Source organism: Dasypus novemcinctus, chromosome 5 (assembly GCF_030445035.2).
Source record: "Dasypus novemcinctus isolate mDasNov1 chromosome 5, mDasNov1.1.hap2, whole genome shotgun sequence".
NCBI lineage: Eukaryota > Metazoa > Chordata > Mammalia > Cingulata > Dasypodidae > Dasypus > Dasypus novemcinctus.
In genome coordinates this window covers 11938677-11962110 of record NC_080677.1, presented here as the reverse complement: position 1 = coordinate 11962110, position 23434 = coordinate 11938677, and the positions used below count along the sequence as shown (strand labels likewise).

Sequence of the window (23434 nt, the reverse complement as noted above, 5' to 3'; positions counted from 1 at the left end):
TACCCAATCAGAGAGATCTTTCTGGAATGACTGGGATTACAATGTGGCCTCTTCAGACCAAGGAAAGTGGCTTTTTACTAGGAATCAGATAGACAGAAATAGCCACCCCGTAGGGCAGAGCGAATATTCAGTTTCTAGACGACATGACTTTTGCTGCCGCAAGTCAGGAAATACTGTAGGGCCAGGCACCCTTCAGAAGCACCCTTATCCAAGCACCATATCACGCCAGGCATAAGTTTCTCATGGGCTGAAAGATCAAGCAAAGGAAATTTTAACAGTGATGATGACAATTATGCTCCTCCTTTTGGAGTTACACCCAACTAGTCAAGAAGCTGACATCCCATTCCTAAAGGCAGAGATGCCCTTGTGATGCTCTTCAAGGAGGGTCTTCTGTATGTGGACACAAGGCACACAAGATACTCCTTTTATACAGCTGATGCCTTTCCCAAGTATTGTTTGTGAAAAGCTTCTAAAAGGGAAAATTACAGGTTCTCATGACTTCTTCTCACACTATAGAAACCCGTCAAGAGACTATTGCCAGGGAAGCAGACATGGCTCAACTGATAGAGCATCTGCCTACCATATGGAGGGTCCAGGGTTCTATACCCAGGGCCTCCTGACCTATGTGGTGAGCTGGCCCATGCGCAGGGCCTCCTGACCTATGTGGTGAGCTGGCCCATGTGCAGTGCTGCTGCGCACAAGGAGTGCTGTGCCATGCAGGGGTGCCCCTGCATAGGGGAACCCCATTCACAAGGAGTGCACCCTGCAAGGAGAGCCGTCTCGCGTGAAAAAAGCGCAGCCTGTCCAGGCGTGGCGTGGCATACACGGAGGGCTGACACAGCAAGATGATGCAACAAAAAAGAGACACAGTTTCCCAGTGCCGCCTGATAATAAAGCAGACACAGACAGCAGACAATGGGTGTGGGGAGGGGGGCAGGAAGGGGAGAGAAATAAAATGAATCTTAAAAAAAAAAAAAAAAGACTATTGCCAGACCTGGAGACAGCTCTAAGTGGAACACTGGGGAAAAGCCATTAACTCGGGCCAAACTCACAGGGTGTTCTGTTCTTGGTATTATCCCTCTTCACCACCTAGAAGATACGCTATAAGATTTCAGATGTTGTTAGAAAAGGCAGCTTTAGAATTAGAAAAACCTCTCTCCCACCTAGGACAGGATAGTACCTCACTGACTAACAAAGTACCTGGACTTTGTAAAATGACCCTACAAAACCGACTGGCATTAAACTGTATTCTATCTTCCTAAGGAGGCAAGTGTGCATTAGAGGGCACCCAGTGCTGTGTGTTTCTAAGAACAGTCAAAAGGAAGTATATTCAGAAGAACTGACAGCAAGAACGCAACAGATATTTGCACACCAGTGTTCATAATGACATTACGATTGCTGATAGATGGAAACAACGTGTCTGTCTACTGATGAATGGATACACAACAGGTGGTATATACAGATGAAGGAATATTATTAAACTGTAAGAAGAAATAAGCTTGGGATACTTATGACAACTTGGTTGAACCTTGAGGACATGTTGAGTGAAATAAGCCAGACACAAAAGGACAAAGATGGTTTGGTCTCACTGATATGAACTCACTCGTGGAGTTAAACTATAGGGACAGAAAGTGGGTTGAGAAGAGGAAGCTAATACTGAATGTATGCAGAATGTTTAATAACACTGATTTTAAGTATGGGGAAATGGATAGAGTTGATGGTGGCACATTATAATGAATTAACACTGCTGATGTACAAATGTGATTGGGGCCGAAAGGGGTATTCTAGAGAGGTTAGTGTTAATTGAAAGAGGATAATCTAGGGACTGCATAACAGTGATTTTGGTGGTAGATGAAGATTGTGGCTAATAATACAAACACAAAAATGTTCCTCTATTACAAAATGTTAAGAGTATAGTTAAAAAAGAGTATAGTGATAATGTGTAGCAGTTTGATATGGTTTTTAATTCCAAAAATAGATATTGGATTATGTTTGTAAACTGGTCTGTACCTGGGCGTGATTAAATTATGATTAGGACTTTGATTGGGCCACGTCTTCGGGGTGGGGACTCACTGATAAAAGGCATGGCAAAGGACAGAGTTGAAGGTTTTTTGATGTTGAAGTTTGGTGCTGAAGTCTTAAGCTGGAGCCTCAGGAAGTGAGCTCACAGAGGAAAGAGAAGCAAGCCCTAGGAAGAGAGGAACCCTGAGCCCAGGAAGAAGCAAGACCCCGGAAGGGAGGAACCCAGGAAGCCTGAACCCTCACAGAAGTCGGCAGCCATCTTGGCCCAACACATGGAAAGAGACTTTGCTGAGGGAAGTAACTTATGCTTATGGCCTGGTATCTGTAAGCTCCTACCCCAAGTAAATACCCTTTATAAAAACCAACCAGTTTCTGGTATTCTGCATTAGCACCCCATTGGCTGACTAGTACATAATGTAACTTATGGACTATAGTTAACAGTAATACTGTAATATTTTTATAGCAAAGGCAAAGAAGGTACTATAGCAGTGCTAAAGGTAAAAGATAAAGAATATGGGATTTTGTTTTGTGAGATGTGAATATGATCAAGCTTTTCTCTTTTTTTCCATTTTCTTCAAAAACAAGGAGACCTTGGTCATGTCATTTAACCAGTCTGTGCTCACTTATTCATCTTTTGGAATACTGGAGGAAAAACTGAGTTTGTTTTTAGGTTTAAATAAAATAAACATGCCTGTACGGGATTTTGTAAAGTAACACTTCCAAAGTAAGCTGCTTTTTGTCTGATATTTTTTGAAGTTGAAATAAAGTTTTTAAAAACAAGTTTCCCAAGAAGTAGTAGCAGCAGAAGCCCATGCTAGAGAAGCAGCCAGAATAGCGTCTCACTTCCCGGCTCTGATTGGCTCCACTCCTGTTCTGATGGCTCCGGGGGCGTCTTCCCAGGGCCTGGCTCCATGCTGCGTTCTCAGTAGCCAGGCGTTTCTCCTCTCAAGTGCGTCTTCGCCCTGACAGAACTGGGTTCCCATGGCCGCTTTTAACCCTCCTCGGCCGCCAGGCGGCCACCTCGTTCCTGTGGAATCACAGAGGATGGGAGCGGCAGCTTGGACCCTTCTCCAGGACCTCGCAGTGCAGCCCCCCGCAGCTGTGTCTGCTCACAGGAAGGAGCCTCGCTTTCTTCTGAACAAGAGGAGGCCTGTGGATCCCTGCCAGAGACCCCTGCTTGGCCCGCTACTCGTCCAACACTGCCCTGGAGATGGTCCGGACCTCAGTCGGCTTCCTGTGCTGCGCCCCCCGTCCACGGGTGGCCCCTGACCCTGTCCTGAGCTCTCAGCTGAGATGAGGCACTGCTAACCCACAGGACAGACTGTTCTCAGAAAGACTGCAGACTGCCTGACCCCTGACCTTTTCCAGACCCCTCTCGGCCATTTTCCAGTCCTCCAGCTCCCTGCCCCCTCGTGCCTCTAAAAGAAACCTGATCAGGGTTGAGACGCAGCCGGCTGGCTTCTGCCCTCCCCTGCTGCGGCCTGGGAACCAAGGCTTTCTGCTGGGCCTTTTCTCTGACCCGCTTGAGGCACAACCCTGTCCAGCTCAGCACTCGCTGTGGAGGTTGACTCAGCCTTCTGTGGTGGTGGAGCCCAGGGGCCCCAATGTGCTAATTAAAAAGTGACCGGGATGTCCCCGCTACCTTTCGTTGTCCTCCAGCGCTAGGCCCTGGGACCCTCAGGCCAGGAGCATGCTCTGACCCCCCGAGAATCCCATCTGTGTGCCAACGTGGCGCAATGTCCCTCAGGAACCAGAGCCCGTTGGGGCGCGGGGTCTCTGGGCACGAAGGGGGGCGCCCCCCACCTTGTCTGATTACCGCTGATGACACGCCGCCCTGGACATGTGCCCGGCCTTCAGGGCCACCTGGCTCGTGGGCCTCCAGCCAGGCTCCTGCCTGGGGAGGCAAGTGCGGTCCTGCCAGCTGCGCGGGGTCAAGGACGTGGAGGGGTCTTCAGTGGAGCTCCTCTGTGCCTGGGACTTGACAGATCGGGGCCAAGGCGTTCCTTGGCCGCCAAGGAGAGGTGTGTTGGAAGCCCACCTGGGTTTCACCTTGGGAAAGTTGCAGAGGTCGGTGGCTGAAGAGGCAGCTGGCAGGGCCTGAGCTCGGGGCCCCAGCCTGGGAGATGGGGTGCAGCCTGGGGCGGGGGCTGGTGGTGAGGCTTGCTTGCCGAGGGTAAAGCATCTCAGGGGCAGGGCAGGGTCTGCTCGGGGACGCTGGGGCCCTGGCCTGGCAGGGCCCCAGGGCAGTGGGCGGGCGCACCCAAAGCCTCCTGGTGGGACTTGGTGGCCAAGGTGTCCTCCGTGCCCTAGAGGGGCAGCAAGCAGTTGAAGGATGTGCTTCTTCTGGGCAGCCGAGCCCAAGGAAGGCCAGTATGAGGGGGAGCTGGGAATTGGGGACAGGGCTGTGGGGCCGGACTGGCCTCGCCTTGGCCTGCAGCGCCGTCCCCGGCCCTCCCCCCTCCCCAAGCCAGTCCGAGGGGTTTGGGGGGGGCAGGTCCTGCCTGGGCCCCACCGCCGGCCGCATCTCTCCTGATGGCCCATGGCCTGGTGCCTCCAGGAGCCGTGCCACCAGCCCTGCTCACCTCGCACCCGCACGGGTGCACAGGGGTGCCCCATGCACAGCAGAGGGATGCATCGGCCGCCAGGCTCTTCCCACCTGGAGACCCCCTCCTGCCCCGTTTTGGCGGCTCTGGGCTGTGGGGGTGCACAGGGCAGGCTTCCGTCCCAGGGGCCCGGAGACGGGGGTGCAGCGGTGAACAGCCCGGCTGGCACAGAGGTGTGGGCGCGGCCCTGCCTCGACGGCCCCTCCCTCCCGCCCCGCTGCGGCCGCCCCAGGCCTGGTGAAGGCGTGGGGACAGGGCGGTCGGCAGGGCCCGGGCACAAACCAAGCCGCACTGGAGGCAGTTTGTCCTGTTCTTGTTTTATTTGCAGTTTCCCAAGACAGAACAAAATAAGAATAAATTTTTTTGTACACTTACAAGGCTCAGAAAGAAAAGACAATGAAACTCAGCAAAAAGAGGAGGGGAAGGGCGGCCAGCGGGCCTCTGCAGCGCCCCACGGCCCGGGGCGGTGCAGGCGGCGCGTTCTCTTTAGAGGTCATGCAATGAGGACTAGACCCAGAAAAAATCCCAGTCGCCCCCAGGCGGCCCGTGCTGGCGCCCAGGAGAGCGGCAGGAGGGGGGCTCTAGGATGGGGAGGGACAGCCGCCGGCCCATGCTTGTCCACAGCACGTCCTGTGCAGCCACGGGGCGGGACCCTGTCCCTGCATGGAGGACAGGCCCGCCCTGGGGACAGCTGCAGGCGGCGGGGGTGTCCACTAACAGAGGAGGATGGGGGGGTAAAGAAAACCCATGTTGAAAACGCATGTGGACAGGCCGGTGGGGGAACCCTTGCCTTCAAGTTGGCCCTTCTTCTCACTGGACACAGGCCTGTCCCCTTCGTCACCTTCGCCCAGACTCAGCTGTGCCCTGGGCTCAGTGCCGATGGCCGGTCATCCCCGCAGGAGCCCCTCCAACCTCTGGCATCCAGGCGTCCAAGCCTGGCCTCACACCCTGGACACACAGTTTCTCCTCCTCGCTGCCCCAGCACACCCTCTGCAGATGGCACCGACGCCCAGGGCCCGGTGGGTGCTGGCTAGGATGGCGGCACCCCGAAGGCCACGTTCAAGCACTGTCCTGCCTCCCCTGACTCCCGCCCCGGGAGCACCTTCGGCCCTGGGGCTGAAAGCAGCCTACTTCTGCCCAGGGAGCTGCGCGGGCACCTGATTTCACGCCTCCTGACCCTCGGCCACTTCCTGTGCCACCTGCTGACCTCCCGCCCAGCCTCCTCCAGCACTGGGCGGGGACAGGACCCCCAGCCCTTCAACTTGCTTCCAGGCTGCCTGTGAGAGGGCTGCCAGGCGGGGCCACAGATCCACAAGCTGCTGACCAGCAGGGCACGGCTGAGAAGAGAAAGGTGTCCCCGATGGAGAGAGGCCAGGCCAAGGCCTTCGCCTCACGGCCAGGTGTGCTGACGCTGCGGCTCGGCTGGCAGAGTCCTCCTGGCCGACTTGCCAGGCAAGAAGTCTGAAGTTCAAGTGTGCCCCATATGTGCACTCACCAGCCCCCGGGAAGGAGAGCTGGAGCCCTTTCCACACTGGGGCCAAATCAAGTCCAAGTCCCCAGCCTCTCTCCGTCTCCTCCACGGTGTCTCCATCCTCCCAGCGTAAGATGGGATCCTGGGCCCTGGCAGGAATGCCAGTCCCAGCCTGCTCCAGCTTCCTGGTCCCAACCTACGCCTGCCATGGCCCGTGGGCAGCTCCAGGGGTGGGAGGGGCCAGCCTGGCCCTCAGTGGGTGCTCGTCAGCTACGGCTGGGTGGGTGGGAATGCTGGGCCCAGGGAGGGGGGCACAACGGGCGAGAGGAAGGAAAGGAAGAAAGAAAGCAGGAAGGAACAGCAGCAACTCTCAGGCACAACTAGCGGAGAGAGAAGGGAAGGCCCGAGGGACACCCACAGCCCCGTTCCCAAAAAACACCTGACAGCTCACGACAGCCACTGGCAAGCACACCACTGCAGAGGCCCATGCGTTGGCAGAGAGAATGCAAAATACCTTAGGGTGTGTGTATGTTTGTGTGTGTGTGTGTGTTATCTAACAAACTAACACTGTTCAACACGGGGGTCAACGGAAGTGGGTGGAGCCTTGCGGACGATCTCACTGCCACACCTGGTCACCCGGGAGCCGAAGAGTGGGAGACGGACACACGTGGAGCTGTGGGGAAGGAGCGGCTGGTTGGTTTCAAAGCCCCACAAACGCCAGTGATTTTTACAGCTTTTTTTTTTCCTTCATTAGTTTTTTTTCCCATTTCATCCGATGTCAATTTTGTTGTTGTTGTTTGGTGGTTGTAGTTGCCGTCATTTTGTTTTTTAAAAAGAAATCACATCTGGTCTTGGTTTTTCTGCAGACACAGGCACCAGGGGAGGGGACGAGGCGGACACGAACATGCGACAGGCAGGCCGTGCGCCCGAAGGGCGGCTTGGCTCCAGACACCAACTCTGTCGGGAGGAGACCACGGGGCTGGCTCTGAAACAGAGGTGAGCGGGGGTGAGTGAGGACCACGAGAAGCGCAGGGGCCACCTTCCTAAGCAAGCTGGGCACCGGGCGCTGAGGGCCGGCTCAGGAAACGGGGCTCTTGGTGTCACTACCCAGTCACACGCAGCACTCCCGTAGAACAGATGCAACTCCATGCTGCCCCGGCACCGCCACTCGTGCAACTGATTTCATGGAGTTCTAACGGGTCTGTTCTGTTTTTGCTGGCTCTTGGGAATGGGGAGCCTCTGCCCATACCCCATGCCCACCACTCAGGGCCACAGTGTCCACGGGCTGTGCCACAGAGCTCCGGGGGAGGGGTCCTGCCTCCTGCCAGCATACAAGGCTCTGTCCCCTGCTGACTGCCCCAGTCTTTTAGAAAGTCCTGCCACATGCCCGGGCCACCTCTTGGGTATGGAAATGGGGCTCGAGGAGCTGCCCGCTGCCCTCCCAAGTGCCCCTCACTCCTCTGGCAGCTCCTGGGAACCTCAGAAGAGCCCCTGGGGCCTGAAGGGGTCTGTCGCAGCGCCCGTCCCCGGCCCGGGGTGCAGGCCGCGGGGTCTCACCTTCACTGCAGCGGGGCTACGGGCGCGCCCGAGCAGTGGAAGTGCACATTCTGCCACTTGCCGTCGCGGCGGTGCCACACGCGCGTCTCCTCGGACTGGCTGGTGCGGGGCCGGCCCTGCCCATCGATGTACTGCGTGAGGCGGATGTAGGCGATGCACGCCGCGTCCTCACCAATGACGTGCACGTGCGGGTTCAGGATGGTCGTGTGGATCGGCTTGCTGTTCTTGGCGAGCACTGCGGGGAGCGCGGCCGCTGGGGCACCATGCCAGCCCAGCAACCCCACTTGCTCCCCGAGCCCGACGCGGGCCTGGCTCCCCCACCTCCCCCTGTGGCCTGGCTCCCCCCACCTCCCCCTGCTGGCCTGGCTTCCCCCACTTCCCTCCTCTGCAGCCTGGCTCCCCCCACCTCCCCCTGCTGGCCTGGCTTCCCCCACTTCCCTCCTCTGCAGCCTGGCTCCCCCCACCTCCCCCTGCTGGCCTGGCTTCCCCCACTTCCCTCCTCTGCAGCCTGGCTCCCCCCACCTCCCCCTGCTGGCCTGGCTTCCCCCACTTCCCTCCTCTGCAGCCTGGCTCCCCCCACCTCCCCCTGCTGGCCTGGCTTCCCCCACTTCCCTCCTCTGCAGCCTGGCTCCCCCCACCTCCCCCTGCTGGCCTGGCTCCCCCCACCTCCCCCTGCTGGCCTGGCTTCCCCCACTTCCCTCCTCTGCAGCCTGGCTCCCCCCACCACCTCCCACGGTCTGTCCCAGCTCCCTCCCCCCGCAACACACCCATGCCAGCCGTATCCCCCCACGGGTCTAATGGGCTTGGTGTTTCCAGGAGTGACTCAGGCCCCTCCCAGAGGTGATCTGTGGGCTGGACACGGCCCTGTCGCAGGAAGGCCAGAGAGGTGGGGCTTGGGCACAGCCACAAGCCTTCCCCTCCCTCCACCTGGCTCCCCACCTGGCTGTGCCCCCAGGGTCCCCACTCACAGTTCTCAAAGTAGAACCTGTGGAAATCCATCCCTTCAACCAGGTTGCCCAGAGCTTCCGGCTCAAAGGAGGTCAGGCCTGGGTCGCAGATTTTCCTGGGGGACGGACACAAATGAGGGGACCCCATCCTATACCGGTTTTTCCTGCTAGTCAGCAAAAGAACAGAGGGGCGGCCCTCCCACAGCCTGCCTGGCCTGTGCCAGGGGCCCACTAGGACCCTCCTCCTCCTCGGAGGACTCACGCGTAGGCCTCGAAGTCGCCGTTGTTGACGGCCTCAATGAGCTGCTCTGTGATCTTGATGATTTCCTGCTTGCGGGCTGGAAGGAGACATACCGTCCAGTGAGGGCCCCTCGGCGCGGGACCCTCAGACTGGCCCGCAGCTGCAACTGGCTCCTCCCACCCTTGGATGCCCGCCCCTACCACAGCCCACCACCCTCCCCGAGAGAGGAACGGGACCCTGTGCCCAGTGCAGCTGCAGACGGCAGCCATGCAGAAACGACCCCCCTCGCCCCTACCTGGCATGGTTCAGCCCGAGCTGCTCTCTCCAGCCCCCCAGGACCCCCACCCCCAACAGGTTTTTATCTTCCATCTTCCCATAAAGCATTTTCAACGACAGCAACATGCCACCCGCGTTACGAGCCGTCCAGGAAACGTGTGTGTGGGGAAGTCCCCGACGGTCCCTGCCCTGGCTGCCCCAAGCGGCCGCCTGGGCTGGCTCTCCTCCTTGTAGCTCCCGCCCCCCGCGGCCTGCCTGGCCTTTCCTGCTCAGCAGAGATTCTGTGCCCAGGCCACTCGGCAACTTCCGGGCCCCGGGCTGGGTCCAGGCTCCAGCGGGGAGACGAAGATGCCCAGGGAGGGCGCGGGGGCAGGCGGGTGCACAGGGCTGCACTGAGCGGCCAGGGAGGCGGGCGGCGGCTCTTCGGGAAGGGCCTCTGCTCCTCGAAGAACCCCACACGCTGGGGTCACCCCCTCCTCAGATCAGCCAAGTCTCCCCATTTCTAGGCACAGCAGGGGGGCTGCGACCTCCACTGCCAGCCTGACCCCGGAACACCCAGCTGGGGCGGCTCCGGAGCTCCGCCTCGCCCTTGCCTCAGCCTGCCTCCCAGCCGGCCAGCCCGCCTCCAGCTCCCCGTCCAGGACAGCCTCCTGGCCGCTGGCCTTGGCCTTAGGGGTTAAACCAGTGAGTCCCTCTGTGTTCTGCGAACGTCTTCCACATGGAGAAGGAGCCCACGATAGGCCCTCACACCTGCAGGCTGAAGTCTCCACCGGAGGCCTTTTGAACCCTGCGGACCTGCCCTCCTCAGCTCCGTCCTCCAGTCACTGACCCCAGAGCAGGTGCTATCTCAAGGATGTCCGTAAGCACGGCCACGTGTGCGCACACGCCACAGCACGGCGATTGGCAGGGACAAGACACACATGCACGGGGAGGGGGGGAGCAGCTGCCCGCCCGTGCCCCCAGCCTCGAGTGCGTGCTGCACAGGGGACACCGCCTGCTTTCCCTCTTTAGACACCATGCACCAGGAGCAGCCCCATGCCCTGTACCCGGAGACTCAGCCCGCAGGGGTTCTAGAAACACACATTTCCATTCTGGAGGGGGGCCAATCTGCCAGGGCCCCCCCTTGCCTCCCAGGCTGCCTCAGCCCCCCTCCCCGGCACCTCCTGGGAGAGGCGCTGAGTGCTGAGCCTGGGTGCCCGGGTGTGCCCGTGCAGCACGGCAGGGGGCAGCCTGGAGCTGGGGACCGCGGGGGCACGGGAAATGCGTGCGAGGCCGAGCACGCTTGCGGCACGTGCATGCATTTGCGCGCCACACGCATGTGCACACGGTGCCTGAGCCGGAGCCTGCCTCCAGCTCTCACAGGCCTGCCCCAGAGGGAAGAGCAGCTCTCCTGACTCCGGGTCAAGACACTCCTGGGCTGTCCCCTCACGTCGCATTTGGGTTTAGGGACGTCCCGGCCCCATCCAGACTCACCTCGCCCTCCCTGGGGAGCTGGCACCTGGAGCCCCTCCCCGTGGGCCGCCCTGTCCCCAGCTCCTGCCCACACCACCCCATCCTGCTGTCTGCAGCCCCCACCCCCAACCCCGCTTCCCGCTGGCTCCCGTGAAGCACCCTGAGCCTCTGCTAAAAACACAATGGTCCCTTTCCCAGATATGGCAGGTGCTCTTTTAAAGATAAAAACCGACCAAGGGCAGGGCTTTCTAAGACCGAGCAGTCCCAACCAAGTTGCATTTTTGCAGCACTGAGTGGTTATGCTGACCAGCGCCCCTGAAAACATCTAAAGCTGACCGTGGCGATGAACGTGCAGCCCGGTGGTTCTACTGAAGGCGGCTGAGTGCATGGCTTGGGTGTGCCGTGTGGTGTGTGGACATACCTCAATGGAACAACGACGGGAGAGAGCACACGAGTGCCGTACTACCGACAAGCAGGCGAGGACCGGAGACACTGCACATCTGGTTCCAGACCACCGCGACACCGCAAACGTCACAAGAAAGCGAGCCACAGGAGTGTTCTGGTTTCCCAGTCACATAAAAGCTACGTTTACACTATAGCAGAGTCTGTTACATGTGCAATTACATTACACCTTAAAAAACCAATGTGCACACCTTAATTAAAGCGTGACCCAGAGAAACACGCTGTTACAAAACGGCGCCAACAGGCTTGCTCAACACTGGGGCGCCACACACCTTAGTCTGTAAAAAACGCACGGTGCCGTACAACGAGGTGTCTGCGTTAACTGCTCCCCGCTTCGAAAGCCCCCACCACGTAAGTTAGAAACTTAACGCCAGCCAGTCAGAACTGGAGCCGCCCCTCCCGGGCCTCTGCCCTCCATGGGCCCCTTCCCCACCCCCAGGCAGGGCTCCCCACTTCTTCCCCGCCCCCAGGCAGGGCTCCCCACTTCTTCCCCGCCCCCGAGCAGGGCTCCCCTGCTTTTAGAGGGGATGCTGCCAGATCCACGACTCACCCCAAAAAGCTGGGGACCCTGAACCGCACCGAGAATTTTCCTTTCCGCGCCATTCTGCTTGTGCTGTGGCCCTGGGCGCACACTGGCACGCCCGGCCCGTCCTCCCACAGCCGCCCCCACCCAGGCCACTCTCCGCCCTCCCCTGCAGGCCTGCTCCTGCCCTCTGCCCACCCAGCTGCCCGCCTGCTCTCCCAGCTCCGCCTTGGGACCACGTCCACCCTCGGCTCCCCCGCGCAAGGGGCTCCCCTCGGCACCCTCACGGCCTGGGACACCTCCCCCAGCCGCGCCCGCCGACGGTACCGCCCTGCTCCCCTGGCTTACCGGGGGCCGTGGCAGCCGTCTCCCGGTGTCTCCCAGGGGGCCTGGTGGCGTCAGGCCGTGGGGAAGGCCAGGGTCATCCCCCCACCTTCCTAATCAGTGCGGGGGAAGCCTGCCTGGGGGCCCCACGCCCCGCGGGTGCCCAATTACAGCCGTCTCAGGCTCAGAGAAATGGAGCCGCTGCTTCGCGAGGAGACACGGGTTTTAAACCAACTTTAAAGGACCGTGGGCTGGGAGTCAGCAGACAGACATCGGACACTGCAGGGGAGACGCGTGTCACCGCTCGAGTCGCCAGGCAGCACCGTGCGCCGGACGCCGGGTCACAGGCCAGTCTGACCGCGGCGCGGCGCCAGTCCTTGCTTCTGCAAACAGCACTGGGTCACGTCTGTCTGCCCCAGGGGCTGGGACTGGGGAGTGCAAGGTGCCCGCGGGGTCCCCTGGGGGAGGTGGTGACCCCGGGAATGTGGAGACCCCGTGCCCGGAGACGGACTGTCAGCTGAGGCCGGGCAGCCCGGCGCAGGCCTGGCAGAGGGTGCGGCCAGGGGCGGGGGGGGGGGGGGCGCGGCCAAGGGGCGGCGGGGGACTGGGTGCGGGCCTGGCTGTCCCGGCTGTGGGCACCCGCCACCCCCAGCTTCGACAGCTGGTGGAGCCTGCTCTAGAAAAGGGTGGGGGGCCCCCACCAGGGCCCCCCTGGGCAGGGACCCGCTGCCTCAGCTGGGAGCTGCCCTGCCCTCCTCCGTGCCAGGTGGGCTCACACCCAGCCCCCTGCGGGCACATCCCAGCCCCAGGGCCACACGAACTGCGATGACAGCCCCTTCCCCAACGACCCCCCAAGCGCTGGAGGCACCATCCGCTCCATCAAGTCAAGGGCTGAGCCCCTCAGGGTGTGGAGGGAGCACAGGAGGGGCGGTCCCCGGCGGGTCTGCGCGCTGGGCCAGCTCCTCTCAGCGCCTCTCCCCAGGCCCCCAGCGCCACCCAGCTCTCGCCGACCCCCGCCCCTCGGGGCAGCCTGAGGGTGCCAGCCCTCCCCAGAGTGCCCACCCCACCCCGGGCTGCAGGGCAAGCCCAGAGGGAGGGCCGTGGGCCCGGCGGCCCCACAGGTCACCCCCACCCAGGAAACGGGGACACCTGGCCCACGTCGTACTCGGAGACGCTGCAGAAAACGGGCCTCTGTGACGGCCCCAGGCCGAGCTGCCCCTCTGTGCCTCTGGCCTCCAGGCTGCACCCCCCACGCCTACAGGGCCAGCACCCACACTGGGGACGCGCCTCCAACTGCTCCAGCCCACCAAGACCCTGCCGCGGCAGCCGCCGTGCCCCCACAGGCGCCAGCGGAGACCAACGCCCCTGGGGGCCTCAGGCTGTGCGCCCAGGACCCCTCCCCTCCCTGCTCCGGGGGCTTCACCCCGTTCCCTCACCTCTGCCCTGGCCACTGGGAGCAGCACCCCCCAGCCCCGCCTGTCACCTCAGCACGGCCGCCAGTCCTGGCCGGGGGCCTGGCAGAGCCCAGGGGACCCCGGTACTCACCCAGCCCCTCCCCGGCCATCCCGGGCCCCCCGGCCCGGCAGCCTCTTCTCCAGGAGGGCCTCAGCGCCACCTCCCAGCCGGGTGTTTCCCCAGCAGTGGGGGCGGCGGCGCCCCGAGATGTCATCCATCCCTGTAAGCGATACTGCGCTGGTGGCCGGGAGTCGGCAGGCAGGCGGGGAGCCCAGGCGGCCCCCCCGCCGGGGAGGTGGCTCAGACTGCCCCCGCCTCGCGCCCCAGGCCCCGCCAGGCTGCCCTGCCTGTCTCCCCTCCACCAACTCCTGCCCCCAACCCAGCCCCCCCACTGCGGGGCCCCTTCCCCCCAGCCCTGCATCTCCCCAGCCCCCCAGCCTGCCCCCCACTGTCCCGCCTGTCGCCCCCAGCTCTGCACCTCCCCCAGCCCCCCCAGCTCTGCTCCTCCCCCAGCCCGCCCTCTCACTGTCCTGCCTGTCCCCCCCAGCTCTGCCCCTCCCCCAGCCCCCCAGCCTGGCCCCCCCAGCCCTGCACCCCAGCCCGACCTCAGCCCCAAGGAGACACTGCTTCTCTTCCTTGCAGTCCCCCAAGCACGGCAGTCCAGGCCCCTGAGTCAAGCAGTGTCCCCCGACAAGCCTCCTCGCCCCAGCAGCTCCTGGCTGCAGAGCAGCTCCCGAGCCTGTCCCTCTGCCCTCGCTGCTACCAGCACCCCACTTCTCTTTGGAAGGAGGTTCCCGATCACCCTGGTTCCGAGAGACCCCGTTTAACTACAGACCCTTGTTTTCTCATTCTACACACACACTTGAACCATGATTTCAGTCCGCTGAGGTCAATGGCACTTGCCCGTGGTTCACGCCTTGACACGGGGCCCCACGCCCTGCCCCCGTCCTGCTGCCCGCCCCTCCTGCCGGCCACGGGCTCCCCACAGCGGGGTCTGGGACCCCACGTGGCCCAAGCCGCCAGCCGCCTCAGGCCTCGGGGAGCCGGGTCCACCCTCAAGCCCAGCGGCCGGCAGGCCCCAGGACGGCTACTTACACGGGGCGGGCGGGGGGCCTAGGAGAGCAGGAGACGGGCAGGGCGGGGGGCCCTCGGCTTCTGGGGTCCCCGAGCCCCTCCTCACCGAGCTCAGGATGTCAGAGATCCTGGGGGCTGGGGTGGAACAGACGAGAGGTGAACACGAGGTGGCAGGCAGGGACACACAGTGGGGAGTCCAAGGGGCTGAGAAGCCAAGCCGGAAGGCGGGGGGGAGGCGAGGGGGCGAGGGGGCGAGGGGGACGGGAACACGGGGGGACAAGGGGGATGGGGGGACAGGAACATGGGGGGCAAGGGAGATGGGGGGGACGGGAACATGGGAGGGGCAAGGGGGATGGGGGGCGAGGGGGATGGAGGGGGCGGGAACATGGGGGCAAGGGAGATGAGGGGGGTGAGGGGGCAAGGCGATGAGGGGACGAGAACACGGGGGACGAGGGGAATGGAGGTGGATGGAAGAGACTGGAAAATGGGGGGCGAGGGGGATGGGGGCGGGAACATGGGGGCGAGGGGGATGAGGGGACGGGGACACGGGGGCAAGGGGGGGTGAGGGGGATGAGGGGGCAAGGGGGATGGAGGAGATGGGGACACAGGGGTGAGAGGGATCAGGGGACGGGGGCACGGGGGCGAGGGGGATGAGGGGGCGAGGGGGCAAGGGGGATGGAGGAGATGGGGACACAGGGGTGAGAGGGATCAGGGGACGGGGGCACGGGGGCGAGGGGGATGAGGGGGCGAGGGGGATGAGGGGACGGGGACACGGGGGTGAGGGGGCTGCAGGGGACGGAACATGGCGAGGGGGACGGCGAGTGGGGGGTGAGGGGGCTGGAGGGGGTGGGAACAGGGGGGAGGGGGATGGAGAGCGGGGGGGAACATGGGGTGAGGGGATGAGGGGGTGGGGGCTGGAGGGGGTGGGAACAGGGGGTGAGGGGGATGGAGAGCGGGGGGGAACATGGGGTGAGGGGATGAGGGGGTGAGGGGGCTGGAGGGGGTGGGAACAGGGGGGAGGGGGATGGAGAGCAGGGGGGAACATGGGGTGAGGGGATGAGGGGGGTGAGGGGGCTGGAGGGGGTGGGAACAGGGGTGAGGGGGATGGAGAGCGGGGGGGGAACATGGGGTGAGGGGATGAGGGGGTGAGGGGGCTGGAGGGGGTGGGAACAGGGGTGAGGGGGCTGGAGGGGGGGGAACATGGGGTGAGGGGATGAGGGGAGGAGGGGCTGGGGGGCCGTGGAGAGGACGTTAGGGAGTGAAGGGCACATGGTGGTGCAGGGGGCCGAGGGCTCTAGGGGGTGAAGGAGCCTGTGGGGGCCCCACAGGCGGGTGGAACGCAGAGCTGCTCTGGGCTGGAGCTACCCCCGAGGAGGCTGACCGAAGACCAGGGGACTGGCCTGGCCGCGCAGGCTGGGGGTGGGGGTGGGGGGACAGGCAGAGCGGGCCCAGAGCCCCCAGGCCTGGGAACAGGCGCGTGTTCTGGTGCTATCTCCTGGGCTCTGAGCTCCCTGGGCAGCTGGGGGGGGGGGGGTCCAGGCTATAGACCCCTCCTGGCCTTCACCAGCACCTGCAGGAATCAGTCCCGGCAGGGGTCAGCCCCAGGGGCCCACGGTGGGACGCCGCTGCGCAGGACGTGCTCTCCAGCAGGACTGGCGCGCCCTGTCTGGGTGCCGGACACCAGGAGGGTCTGGGTCCACAGGACAGACCCTGGGGGGAGGCTGGGGCTTGAGGGCCCCGGGAGGGGCAGCCAGCGGCGGGCTCCAGGGCATGCTGGGGAGTGGGGCAGCTGCAAGGCAGGGCCCAGGGAAGCGGAGTGCGGTGGCAGGAGAGCGTGGCCGGGGGTGTGAGGGCGCGTGGGGGGGGCGCGGGCCCCAGGCCCAGCCCCGGAGGTGGAGACCATGCGCGCAGGTGCAGGGAAGCCGCTAGCGCCAGGCTGTTTGTAGCAAGCCCCTGCGGCTTACTTACACGGGGCGGGCAGGGGGCCCTCGGCTTCCGGGGCGCCCGAGCCCCTCCTCACCGAGCTCAGGATGTCAGAGATCCTGGGGGCTGGGGCGGAACAGACAGATGTGAGCACGAGGTGGCAGGCGGGCAGAGGGCAGGCGCCAGGCTGCCAAAGGCCCCCGGCAGCAGCCTGCTACTTACACAGGGCGGGCGGGGGGCTAACGAGAGCCGGAGACGGGCAGGGCGGGGGGCCCTCGGCTTCCGGGGCGCCCGAGCCCCTCCTCACCGAGCTCAGGATGTCAGGGATCCTGGGGGCTGTGGCGGAACAGACAGACGGACGTGAAGGACAGGCAGGGCGAGGGGCACGCCGGGAGACAGTGACGGGGGGAGACAGCCTGAGGAGGGGCTCAGAGAAGCGAGGCCACCCTGGGCCCAGAGCCGAACCTGGTGAGGTGTGACTCCGCTGTGAACCCAGGGCAGCCGCCCAGGCCCCTGCCGCCGCTGGGCACGTGCAGGCCTGGCCCTGCCCCTGCCATCCCTGCCCAGCCGGCCGGAGGGGCCAAACGCCAGGGCCCCCTCCGCCACCACCAGTGCCCCAGGCTCGGCGTGGCACCCAGGCCCCACTGGCAGGGGTCTCTCCAGTAGCCTGCGCCCTGCAGCGAGGGCAGCCTGGCGCATCTCCGTCTTCCGTGGGAAATCACGTCCAGGCGCCCCGGGGCCACGTGGGGCCTGGAGGCGGCGCTGTGCTGAGGCTGGCGCGCTATGCCGCTCTGGACAGCGATGGAGAAGGGCTCGGCGGGCGGAAGCTGGGTGGAGGGGGGCGTGAGGGGAAGGGGGCTGCAGAGGGGCGTGAGGTGGGCTGGGCCTGGGGTCCCCTCGAGGAAGCCCTCAGGAGCGCGGTCCACACACCCGTGGCCCCTTCCCAGCCGGCAGAGCCAGCACAGGGAGGCTCCCGCCCGCCACGAGCGCAGGGAGGCGGTCCCGCACGCCCGCCAAGGCTGCTGCCCACAGCGGGCCGAGCTGCGGCCGAGGAGCTAGGCGCCTTGGCGAGGATGAGAACGCCTTTGGGCAGCCTCTGCCCGCCAGCCCTTCCTGCCTGGAGCTGGCCCCGCCTGCCCCGTGGAGCCACGCCTTGCCCCGAGGCCGCCGTCCAGATGATGCGCAGACTCGAGCACAGGGTGGGGGAAGCGAGGCCCCGTGCAGACGCAGCGCCTGCCCCAGCTGCCTGGCTGGTGGGCCCCCGCCAGACCCACAGGCAGCTCACAGCGCAGGACCACGCCGCCGGCAGAGGGCCGGCTCCCTCCTCCCCGGCATCAGCGCCGGCTCCTGGATGCACCCGGCTGGGGCTGCCAAAGAGAGGGCACATGGCCGGAGACCAGGAGGGCGGGACGAGGCATGGGAGGGGAGGGGAGGGCGCTGGGGGGGCACTGTGAGCGGGTGTGAGGGGCTGAGGGGTGGGGGTGAGCAGGTGTGAGCGGGTGTGAAGGGGTGAGCAGGTGTGAGTGGATGTGAGCGGGTGTGAAGGGGTAAGTGGGTGTGAACAGGTGTGAGTGGGTGTGAGGGGCTGGGGGTGAGCAGGTGTGAGTGGGTATGAGCGGGTGCAAGTGGGTGTGAACAGGTGTGAGCAGAAGTGAGGGGCTGAGGGGAGGGGTGAGCAGGTATGAGTTGGTGTGAGTGGGTGAGGGGAAGAGTGAGTGGGTGTGAAGGGAGATGTGAGGTGTGAGGGGAGGGTGTGAGCAGGTGTGAGTGGGTACAAGGGGCTGAGGACGGGTGAGCAGGTGCGCACGGGTGTGAGGAGTGGGAGGGGAGGGGTGTGAGCAGGTGTGAGGGGAGATGTGAGCAGGTGTGAGTGGGAGGGGAGGGTGTGAGCAGGTGTGAGTAGGTGTGAGGGGCTGAGGGGAGGGGTGAGCAGGTGTGCATGGGTGTGAGGAGTGTGAGGGGAGGAGTGTGAGTAGGTGTGAGGGGAGATGTGGGCAGGTGTGTGAGGGGAGGGGTGTGAGCAGGTGGGAGTGGCTGTGACCGGGTGTGAGGGGGTGAAGGGAGGGGGTGAGGTGTGAGGACTGTGAGGGGAGGGGGTGAGCACGTGTGAGTGGCTGTGAGTGGGTGTGATGAAATGTGAGCAAATGTGAGTAGGTGTGAACAAGGGTGGGGAGAGAGCAGGTGTGAGAAGATGTGAGGTGTGAGGAGTGTGAGAGGGTGTGAGCAGGTGTGAGCGGGTGCGGGGAGGGTGTGAGCAAGTGTGATGGGTGTGAGGGGAGGGTGTGTGAGCGGGTGTGAAGAGTACGGGGAGTGGAGGAGCAGAGGAGTGGGAGTGGAGCGGGCTGGGGAGGGGGCGTGGGAGCGGGTTGGGGGCGTGGGCGGCCGTACCTTTCGCGTCCTCGTCCTCGATGGTGGTGCTGGTGCTGTCGGAAGACTCCTGGGGAGACAGGGGACAGAGGGTCGGTGGCTGGCTGCAGGTGCGGCTCGGGGAGGCGGGCGCTCCGGGGGCTTCCACCCCAGGCTGCGTGAGCTCCGGAGCCACGCTCAGGCCAGGGCGCTGGACACTGGCCATGGCCAGGCCTGGCTGGAGGAAAGGCGGGGAGCGCAGGGGCCACTGCGACGGCTCGGGACCAAGCCCCGAGGCCCCTGCCCTGCCGCTCTGGCCTCGCGGCCTGCGCCACCTCCTCGGAGGGCACCACAGGGGAAGGGGAAACGCGCTTTTAGAGCTTCCCCGATGTAAAACCACACGGACTGGGGCAGACCCTCGCCGCTCAGCTCATCCCCAGCAGAGGCCCCTGTCGCCTTCCCCACAAGGCCCTGGCTGCGCCACCAGGAACCCTGCAGCTGAGGGGCCGCGGGGCCGAAAGGCGGGGCCATTGGTGGCTGACTTGCAGCCGTCACCTGCCACCGCCTCCCCAAGGAGGCAGCTGGACCAAGGAGCCCCGGCTGGACCCCTGCCTTGGACCCAGGGCTGCCTTAGGTGCCGGGGCAGCACAGCCCCAGGAATTGCCCGGCAGCCCCTCGGCGGGGATGCGGCCTCCCAGGTGGGACGCACCCATGGCCCGAGAACTGCGACCCAGTCACCGCGCCTCCAGGATCCGCGTCTGGGAGAGCACGTGGGCCTGCAGCCCTGACCCCGCCCGAGGGCACAGGTGCCGGCAGGTCCAGCAGGTGCTTCCGAGGGCAGGGCCAGGTGGCCCTGGGGGGACCCGCCCTCACCCTCCTGCTGCAGGCAGGGAAGAGCCGACCCCGTGGGACACAGCCGTGCCGCGCCCACCCCGCGCCTGCCCTCTGCTGAGCTCAGGGACGCCGCCGATGTGCCGAGATGGGAGCTGATGGCTTAGAGCGGGTGGGGGAGGAAGCGGTGGGTGCAGGCAGCAGGGCATGCACGATGGGTGAAGCCACTGCGGGGGACTCGGGTGCTGCTCTCCTCGCTCGGCCAGCAGCCCCGCCCCTCCGAAGATGGGCAGAGGAAGCTGGCGACAGTCCCAGGCGGCGTGCCCTCTCTAGCTGGGCGGGTGGGCCGCCTCTACTGGGGCAAAAGACCCCATTCCTGAATGGCAGGACCGCCCCGAGCCCGGCCTGAGGAGTGCTGGCCGCACGGTGCACCTAACCAGGCCACATGGGCGTGGGGCCCGGTGCCTTCTCGGCGGTGGCAGCACCGTGTCCCTCAGCTGTCTGAACCGGGGCCAAGCGCAAACCGCTGTCCCGCGGGGACCCTCTGGAGAGGGACTCGCCGGGCCGGGCCCCTGGAGGCGTGGAAGAGGCGCTGGCGGCTGCCCCCGCCACTCGGGCACACGCCTCCTGGACCACACCCCGGGCCCATCCCCTGTGCCTCAGGATCTTGCCGAGGAAGGCGCAGGACCTCCCCGGGGTGACGTGGAAAGAGGCAGCGGTACCTTAATCCCGTCCACAGGGTTGTGGATAACGGTGGTTTGAGGCTCCTAGAGAAGAAGGAAGACACAGAGGAAGGAAAGAGAGGGAAAGTGAGAAAGACAGAGCAGAGGCCCCGGGGAGGGGCGGCGTGGCGAGGCAGAGTGGGTGCGGCGCAGGGGCGCACGCTGCGCGGAGGGCGGGCGCGGCAGGGGCCAGCGGATGGAGGGCGATGGAGGGCGGCAGGGGCGAGTCCGGGAGAAGCCCAGGGCTGGGGCCGACCCCAGCAGGGTGCTGCGAGGGCGATGGGGCGCGTGGTATGCGTTAAGCGGGCCCGGCTGCTTCCGGCGCTGCCTACCCACCCACCCGGGGCACGGCAGGGCCCCAGCGGGAAGCCGGCGGGGATGGGGTGGTGGGTGGCGGGGAGGCCTGGGGCGGCCGGCCTTCCTGCCCCCACCCACTTCCCTGAACGGCTCCCCCTGCCTCCCCCCACGCTGGGGGCACGGGGTCCTAGGCCGAGATGCCCCCGGTGCCCACGCTGGCCATGCCAGTCCCTGGGGGCGCGAGGGGGCATCCAAACAGGCTTCCTTTTGAGCCAACTTCTGGAGCTTTGCGCCGGCACAAGCCCCACCTCTCGGTGGCTCTGAACAGGCCGCCGCTGGCGCACCAGCCGGCCAAGGCCAAGCCCACCTACGGGGGCGCATCAAAGGGCTCACCTGAGCCAGTTGGGGCACCACCCCCCCCTTAGATTCACGGCCCGTGAAGAAACGCCCGCCTGCTGTCCCCTCAGCAGCCCGGCGACCACAGCCCCCCCGCCGTCGCCGGCCCCTGAAGGTGTCTCCGCAGCCCTGCCCCCTCTCGTGGGGCGCAGAGGGGCAAGTAGAGCCCACGGGCCCTTGGGGCTGGCGGGCAGAGCTGGGCCTGGGGAGTCCGTGCGGGGGCTGGACTGGGGCTGGGGGCGCTGGCTGTCTCTCTCAGGTCACCAGGAGGGCTCAGAAGCCAGGACCAGCCCCTTCCTTCCCCAGGAGAAGGAAGACGGTGACGGGAAGGGACAGCGCCTCTACCTTCCCACACGCCGGAGGCCCACAGGGGCCCAGGAAGAGGGCCGCTGCGGGAAGTCCAGCACCCTAGCCCACCATGGCCTGCCCCCCTGGGAAATGGGCACCCCTCCAGCCCGCCCAGTACCTCTCCAGTCCACCCAGCTCCCCCTGTTCTGCTCCAGTCCCCGCTGTACCCTTCCAGCATTCCCAGCTCCCTTTGCACTTCTCTAGCCTGCCCCGTAACCCCTGTGCCCCTCCTGGCCGCCTGCACCACTCCAGCCCCCCCAGTACCTCTTCAGCCTGCCCAGCTCCCCTGTGCCCCTCCAGCCTCCCAGCTCCCCTATATCCCCCCAGGTCCCCCCGTGCCCCTCCAGCCCCCCAAGCTCCCCTGCACCCCCCAGATCCCCCTGTACTCCTCCAGCCCCCTACACCTCTTCAGCCTGCCCAGCTCCCCCTGTACCCTTCCAGCCCTCCACCTCCCCCTCTACCCCTCCAGCTCCCCCCGTACCCTTCCAGCACCACAGTACCTCTTCAGCCTGCCCAGCTCCCTCTGCACCCCTCCAGCTCCCCCGTACCCCTCCAGCACCCCCAGCACCTCTCCAGCCTGCCCAGCTCCCCCTGTGCCCCTCCAGCCCATCCCCCCCTGTACCCCCCAGTCCCGCCCCGCACTTCAGCCCCCTCAGCTCCCCCAGGGGCCATGCGCACACCACACTCTTGGTTTCTGTCCCCTCGCACAGAGCCCGGCCCTGTTCTCGGCAGTGTACTGCAACGGGGCAGAGAAGCCAGGGTGGATGGTCTCGGGTCCAGGCACCCCAAGCCACCTCTGCCACCCTTGGACCGGCACCCCAACCTTGAAGGTACCGCACAGGCTCCAGGCATCTAAGTTCCCTTGAGACAGTTTTTGCTGGGATCGTCCCCCCCCACCTACCACCGTGGGTGCTGCTGGGACCCTCCCTGCACCCCCAGTCTCTGCAGCTTGAAGGGCATCCTCGGGATAGGCGCCCCAAGCGAGAAGCTCCCCACAGTGGTCTGGGCCCCGACACGGGCATGGGCGCCTGACCTCCCCTACCCCGTCCTGGGAGCACCCGCCCAGAAGTGACCCCGTGGCCTGGGGACGCAAGGGGGGCCAAGAAGGAGCTCAGTACCAGGGCAGCCGGCGGGAGCGACCCCTTGGGGCTGGTGACGGCTGCGCTGTTTTTGGTACTATTCGTCTGGGGCTGTGGAGAGAAAAGGACAGGAGCTTGATTAGGTGCGGAGGAGGGGCTGTGCTGGGGGTCCCGGGGGGTAGCTCTGGGGTCGGGGCGGGGACAGGGGACAGGCAGAGAGGGGTGGGGGGGCCGCAGCAGCCAGCCATGCTGGCGCCTCACCTTGCCTCCGTCTGCTTTCTTGTTCAGTAAACTCTTGGCTGCTGCAGGGAGGGAAAGAGGCACCATGAGGGATGGCCTGCGAAGAGCCGGCACCCAGACCTGCTCCTCCCCGAGCAGCCACGAGGCAGGGCTGCTTTTCGGTCCTCGGGGACAGGCCCACCCCTGCCCTCTATTCATGGTCCTGGGACACCAGCATTTCTTCTCCAATCTGGGCTCAGGGGCACCAGTGGGCACGGGGAACCCTCCCCGCCCATGACGTCCCTCACCTTTAGGGTGACCCACAGGCTGCGGTATGGGCTATCACCCCCCCCGCCCCGTGTGCCTGGCAAAGAGCCTGGCACAGGTGGGCACAGTGGGCAAGCTGAGCCTGGGAAGGGGCCTGGCTTTCAGAGAGGGCAGGGGCCTCAGAAGTTTCCATAAGCCCCAGAAGTTTCCAGAAGCAGACAGGCAGTTGGTCACCTGCACAGAAAAGGGGCTTGCCCCAGCCCCACGCCCCACGTAGCAGGGCCCTGAGGTCTGCAGCACGGCCCAATGCGCAGAGCACCTGCTGCAGCCCTGCGCGCCCTCCTCCAGTCCTGCCCCCAGCTTCCCGGCGGCCTGGGGACCCTGCCCCTGGCAGGCACCGGCTGTGCCCAGCCTGGGCCCTTGGCCACCCCCAAAGGGTCCTGGGCTCTGAGTGGGGGTCAGCAAGACGGATACACTTGGGAGAAGCCAGGCTGCGCGGGCCCTGTTGCCTCTGCTTTCCCGAGCCTCAGAACCGGCCCCTGCCGCCCCCCGTGGGAAGCCGTGACCCCCCAGGACCTAAATCCCGCGCGGCAGGTTGG

General features: G+C 64.8%; 1 protein-coding gene and 1 long non-coding RNA gene across 14 annotated transcripts in view; one reads left to right on the top strand and one right to left on the bottom strand.

Moving 5' to 3' along the window:
* Nucleotides 1–4926: 4926 nt before the first annotated feature.
* CAMK2B (calcium/calmodulin dependent protein kinase II beta) overlaps nucleotides 4927–23434 on the bottom strand; it is a 113714-nt gene continuing 95206 nt past the window's right edge. For 2 of the 13 annotated variants that reach the window (XM_058296685.1, XM_058296688.1), the window contains 11 exons: nucleotides 22611–22648; nucleotides 22389–22460; nucleotides 20230–20274; nucleotides 18719–18767; nucleotides 16553–16666; nucleotides 16376–16456; nucleotides 14429–14542; nucleotides 8863–8938; nucleotides 8622–8716; nucleotides 7654–7888; nucleotides 4927–7081 (listed from right to left, as the gene is read on the bottom strand). In XM_058296685.1, the coding sequence (XP_058152668.1) occupies nucleotides 7656–7888; nucleotides 8622–8716; nucleotides 8863–8938; nucleotides 14429–14542; nucleotides 16376–16456; nucleotides 16553–16666; nucleotides 18719–18767; nucleotides 20230–20274; nucleotides 22389–22460; nucleotides 22611–22648 (917 nt within the window). In that variant the 3' untranslated portion in view covers nucleotides 4927–7081; nucleotides 7654–7655. Of the gene's footprint in view, nucleotides 7082–7653; nucleotides 7889–8621; nucleotides 8717–8862; nucleotides 8939–14428; nucleotides 14543–16375; nucleotides 16457–16552; nucleotides 16667–18718; nucleotides 18768–20229; nucleotides 20275–22388; nucleotides 22461–22610; nucleotides 22652–23434 lie in introns of all 13 variants that reach the window. The other 11 variants (XM_058296686.2, XM_058296690.2, XM_058296692.1 and 8 more) reach the window with 8 other exon arrangements.
* Nucleotides 9545–11163, top strand: LOC139439012 (uncharacterized). The gene is made up of 2 exons (XR_011648779.1): nucleotides 9545–9956; nucleotides 10857–11163. It is a non-coding gene; the product is annotated as an uncharacterized lncRNA (long non-coding RNA).